Source organism: Mobula birostris, chromosome 5 (genome assembly GCF_030028105.1).
Source record: "Mobula birostris isolate sMobBir1 chromosome 5, sMobBir1.hap1, whole genome shotgun sequence".
NCBI classification, from domain to species: domain Eukaryota; kingdom Metazoa; phylum Chordata; class Chondrichthyes; order Myliobatiformes; family Myliobatidae; genus Mobula; species Mobula birostris.
In genome coordinates this window covers 33583631-33589630 of record NC_092374.1, presented here as the reverse complement: position 1 = coordinate 33589630, position 6000 = coordinate 33583631, and the positions used below count along the sequence as shown (strand labels likewise).

The 6000-nt window shown below is 44.0% G+C and overlaps 1 protein-coding gene across 1 annotated transcript in view; it reads left to right on the top strand.

Moving 5' to 3' along the window:
• The first annotated feature begins 1658 nt into the window (after positions 1–1658).
• jmy (junction mediating and regulatory protein, p53 cofactor) overlaps positions 1659–6000 on the top strand; it is a 119371-nt gene continuing 115029 nt past the window's right edge. Inside the window, exon 1 of the mRNA XM_072257833.1 lies at positions 1659–2877. Coding sequence (XP_072113934.1) covers positions 2047–2877 — 831 coding nt within the window. The 5' untranslated portion in view covers positions 1659–2046. The remainder of the gene's footprint in view (positions 2878–6000) is intronic.

Genomic DNA, 6000 nt, shown 5'->3' with positions numbered 1-6000 from the left:
CTGACCAAGAGTAACTAGGACCTCAATGCTGGACCAGCACGGCTTGGGAGACATGGGTCTGCTTATCCTTCCTGCGAAGTTGGAGGATTTGTGGAATCAGCGTTGATGGCATTTTTCCAGTGCTTTGAAGTGCCAGGTAAAGGTCAGGATTACTAGCACCAGTTATACGGAGCTGAAGGGTCATGACGGGACAAGCTGTCTCTTGTCTCACAGTGCTGCAGCGTCAATGTCGAAACATCTGAGTGCCTGAACTATGAACGCAGAGTTTATGCAGCTCTGTCGCTTGTTGGATTATTTGCCAGAGGCCTGAACCGAAGAGTTGAAGCTGCCTGTCTGTATATCGTTGTACACTAGATATCAAACGAACTTCAGTTGCGAAGTCGATCAAGATGACCAGACGCTCTGCTTGGGTTCATACATAAAGGTTGGCATCCACCCGACATGTAGACCCTCGATTGATCGCTCGCTCTCGCACATACACATAGCACGTGGGGTCAGGCACATGAGTCCAGCCTCTCATAGGGTCACTGGCTACATACCCGGTCCACGTACCTGACCCCAGCCGCAGCTCCTGCCCAATGTCCTTGGTTCAGGACGCCCAAGTTACCTCACCAGTCGCACACCTAGCAAACCTTCCCGACATCCATCCCCCACCCCAGACCACATTTCACCGACCCCTCTCCCACACAGCGTTAGCCACACACCGAGCCCATACTTCTGAGACCCCTGCCTGGTCACGTTCGGGGACTGTCTTCCACCCATCAGAGATATACTTATGAGTGCCACTTTCGCTGGGCCCTTGGCATTACCAATGATCTCTCCCATCTGTCCAACAATCTCCTTGACCCGCTACCATTAGATAGGAGGTACCGCTACATTAGGGCAAGAACTGTTAGGATGGGAAACAGCTTCTTTCCCCCAAATCGTTCAACCACCCAACTCTCACTACGCATGAAGCGCCTGTAGGGTTATACTGTTTACTTTTTAACATGTGTCGTAAGTGCATCTTATTGTTTCTTAACTTACTTGTGGTAATATTACTTTGTGCTTGAGTTATATGCATTGTGTTGTGCACCTCAGTCCGGAGGAACGTTTTTGGTGACATATATGTCTATGGTTGAATGGCAATAAACTGAACTTGACTGGCTCACTGCGATCAGATGATTAGGGTAAAAATACACTGAACGCCCGGAAACTAAATCTGTTCCGAGTAAGATACCACTGCAAATTACAAGGCTCTGAAGGATATATATAACTTCCTCAAGTTCAACAATGAAGCATTTCGGGTGCATCTTGATTTCACAACCTGGCCTCCTCTCATTGGATTGGCATCCACTTCTGGGCTTATTCATATTACACAGACATATGTGTTGTCCAACCGTTCCGACTGCAAATCCCTTCTCCCCACAGCGGTGCTGCGCATTGTCAGCCGGCATTGCTCCGCCTCCGCCTGTGCCACAACACTCCCGATGGTCACAAAGACCCTCGTTCCCTTCCACCTGATTGGAGCTACGGCGGGCCACGTCATTGCCTGCGCGCTTACGTCAATGAGCAGTTGACGAGAACAACATTGAGGCTGGCGGCGAGGACGTGGAGCGGGGTGGCGTGAATGTTGGACATCGCGGCCGCGGCGCCTGAGGGGGGTGCGGGCCGGGGCCGGGGCCAGGGCCGGCGGGCGCCGATCCGCTGAGCGCCGAGGTCCGGCACCGTCGGGGGTGGGGAGTAGGGGTGATCTACCACACGCGGAGCCGAGCGCCGGCTTGTAAACAGATGCTGACACGTGATGTGAAGAGTCCGCATTGTTTCGGAGATCTTTCTGGAGATCAACAACAGCCGGGAAGGGGATTCCGTCGTGTTCGGACTGCGGCGCCGGCGGCCCACCGACAGTGCCGCCCGCCGCCGATCTGAATGGTGAGGCACTGTCGGCTGCAGGGAGAAGGAGGAGGAGGTGGAAGCGTTTCGATCAAGATGGCTGGTCCAGCTCTAAACTTGTAACGGATGTGGATCTTACTGCCTTCATTTTCTAGCCTCCGAGGGGGATAAACGATGTCGTTCGCCGTGGAAGATAACCTGGAGTCCGACTGGGTAGCTGTTCGACCCAACGCTTTCGACGAGAAAGAAAAACACAAGTTTGTTTTTATTGTTGCTTGGAATGAAGTGGAAGGAAAGTTTGCCATAACGTGTCATAACAGGACGATTCAGAGGAAGAAAATTGGGGCCAGGGACCATTGCTCGAGAGGGGAAGAGGAGACCCGAATGCCGCAAGAAGTTTCGGTGCGGAGCCCAGTTCGATGCCCTGCCGTAATAAAGAGTCCAGCTCGAAAGGGGGTTGGGGTCAGAAGACCAACTCGAGGAAGGACCAGTAGCAAGAGTTCATCTCCTGGAGAAATTGGGGCCAAGAGTCTAGGGGCTGCTGGGATTAATGTGGAGGAGGGCAAAGCGATAGATTCTGCTCTTAATCAAGTTTCTGATAAAGTGGACAACAGGGTCCAGGACCAAGATAAAGATAATGTAGCCCCAGATGACAGCAGTTGGGCTGGACTGTTCTCCTTTCAGGATTTGAGGTCTATCCACCAACAACTTTGTGCTGTAAATTCAGAGTTGGAGCCTTGTTTACCGGTATTTCCCGAGGAGCCTTCAGGGATGTGGTCAGTGCTGTTTGGAGCCTCTGAAGTGATTGATGAAGAAATGGACCTGCTTTGCTTACAGCTTCAAGTTTATCTTGGCCATGCTCTGGATATTTGTGGATGGAAAATCCTCTCTCATCTCTTGTTCACTGAAAATGATAACCCGGATGAGTATTATGAAAGTCTGAGTGAGCTGAGGCAAAAAGGATATGAAGAGGTACTACAGAGAGCAAAGAGACGATTACAGGAGGTGAGCCAACTTGAAACTTTGACAACAAAATTAGCTTTCTTGTAATAACATGAGTTATCTGGTAACAGTTTCGTCGTGCCCACTTTAATTGTTGGATTAATAATGACACTGAAATAGGATAGTTTTGACCTTCCCCACCCCCTTTTTGTACAAGGTCGATTCTGTGGTCAGAAACAACCTGCTATTTTTCAAGATGAGTTTGGACCCTTTTAAAGTTGCTTTTGCTTGTCAGTGAAAACTGATCTGAGAGAAACTAATAAAGTGGCAGTGGACCTTGTATTTAATAAATTGATTTACTTGACAATGGCTAATTAACAATGCACAATAAATCCTATTCATAGAGGCTGAAATTAATCCCTTATATAAACCAAAGTACTGGACAATCAAGTACAACATTTACACTTAAACTTTTACAGTTCTTTTGTTTTAGACTTTTTCCTCCCCTCCATCTGTTGACTTCTGAAGAAGGAATTTTGATCTGTGATCTTGAAGTTCAGCACTTGTGCAGACACCTGCTATGTCACCATAGAATAGCCTGAGGCTGATATTGACAAGTAAAACCAGCTGTTCTTTCCATCTGTGAAATTTGGTTTAATAGTTTTTTTTAAACTGGAAAATAAAAAATCACGTCATACAAAAATGAAATGATATACTGCAAACACTCAACAAGATGCATAACATCTGTTTGAGTTAATGTTTTAGAAAACCTTCAAAAAATCAAAGAATCTCACATCCTGAAATTTACATCTTAATTCTTTACAAACTAAATCATTTCACTGTCCCATAGTGTTGTCATTGTCTTGTTCTGTTTGGATTAAGCTCAAAGATTATATTTGTGAATACTGTATAACTTGTGGCAATTTTTTAAAAAGTCCTGTACTAATTGCCATGCAGTCTTAGTCATTTTTGAACCAAGGCTATTTTAATCTTAACTGGTAACATCTTAATAAATGTAGGTTGGTACATCAATTTATTTGCTTTTTTATATTTGCTATATTCTTCCCATGGTTTGTAGAACTGGATCATGTACATTTTCAATTTCCTCCTGTCTTCCAACTGGGGAAGAAAATTACTGTTGAAAATTTTTACAATTAATTAGATTTTGCTCCAAGTTGGAACATTTAGATTCTGAATCTTTGAAATTATCTACTTAGAGGCTGAGTAGAGATTATTGGGTTCATTTCAAACAGATTGATAGATTTCTGAATATTTTTGAAACAAGGAATATAGGGACAGTACAGGAAGATCGTTCCATGGTTGAAGTCCGGTCATGGTTTACCTTGATGTGGATTGAGCAGGCTTGGAGGTTTGAATGACTTAGATTTACAAGGATGTTGCCTGGATTGGAGAGCATGCCTTATGATAATAGGTTGAGTGAACTCAGACTTTTTTCCTTGGAGCGACGGAGGATGAGAGGTGACCTGATAGAGGTGTATAAGATGATGAGAGGTGTGGATAGTCAGAGGCTTTTTCCCAGGGCTGAAATGGCTAGCACAAGGGGGCACAGTTTTAAGGTGCTTGGAAGTAGATACAGAGATGTCAGGGGTAAGTATTTTACGCGGAGAGTGGTGAGTGTGTGGAATGGGCTGCCGGCGACGGTGGTGGAGGCGGATACGATAGGGTCTTTCTTTTAAGAGACTCCTGGACAGGTATATGGAGCTCAGAAAAATGGAGGGCTATGGGTAACCCTAGGTAATTTCTCAGGTAAGGACATGTTTCCTCACAGCTTTTCTGCCGAAGGGCCTGTATTGTGCTGTAGGTTTTTTATGTTTCTATGACTTACTGCAGCCCCTAATTAGGCTGCTATGTTCATCTAAAAATGGTGTCTGATAGTTTGGATTATAGTATTCATTTATTACATAAGGGAACAATAAGTTTCTGTACGTCAGTCTAGAATTCTGTGCTCAAGGCTCTGAAGTTCAATTTGTAACAACATAATTCATATTTCCATGAGTACTGCTAACTGAGCTTGGCTGTTTCATGGTCTGGTTATAAGCTAACTAAATTATTTTTTAAAAAATGACAGATTAAAACAAACTGGAAATTTGAAAAGATATATCAGACTTGGTTTTCATAAAAGTTGAATTTAGGATTAAATACTATTCAGCTGTACAAAGAATGATTTGCAATTATACGGCAGTATTCCTCTACTTTGTGGAGTACCCCCAACTGTTTTACAGTTGATGCAAATGGAGCTACAGGTAGGAATTACGGTAACTATGTGGTACACGGACTGGTCCTAAAAGGAACCTTGTGAGATTAATCAGAGTTTTTCTTGCAACATTGACTGACGGACAAATATTAGCTAGGGTAGTTATGGTACTCATAGCATCCATAAAATACAACCAATTTTAATTAAAATCAGCTTCAAAATGGGAATAACATTATGAGAAACAAGTTGTGCTGCTTATCAATAGTTCATTTATTAAATTATATAAGGCAACATTCATTTTTAGGTTCATGAGAATGATGCTGGGTACGAGGAGCGTTTGATGGCTCTGGGCCTGTGCTCATTCGGGTTTAGAAGAATGAGGGGGATCTTGCTGAAATCTATCAAATATTGAAAGGCTTAAATAGAGTGGATGTGGAGCGGATGTTTCCTATAATTGAGGAGTCTAGGTCCAGAGGGTACAGCCTCAGAATAGAACAGAGATGAGTAATTTCTTTAACTAGGGGGTGGTGAATCTGTGGAATTCATTGCCATAGATAACTGTTGAAGCTAAGTCATTGGATACATTTAGGTAGAGGTTCTTAATTAGTAACAGTGCCAAAGATTACGTGGATAATGCAGGAGAATGGCATTGAAAAGGTAAATAAATCAGCTATGATGGAATGGCAGCACAGACTCAATGGGCTGAATGGCCTAATTATGCTCCAATGTCTTCTGTGTGTCAGCATAATATCAATGTGCTTTATATGACGAATAAATGCCAGTGCAGTACTATGATCCACATCATCAAGGATGACAATTTTAGATGAACATAGCAACATAATTATGGGCGGCAGTAAGTCATCCAGCCCTCTAAGGCTGCTGAGACGTGAATGTAATCTGAGCCTCAGCACTTGTTTTCTTTAACATCCAGAAATCTATCCACCTCTGTTTGAAATGAATCTGAAGAATCC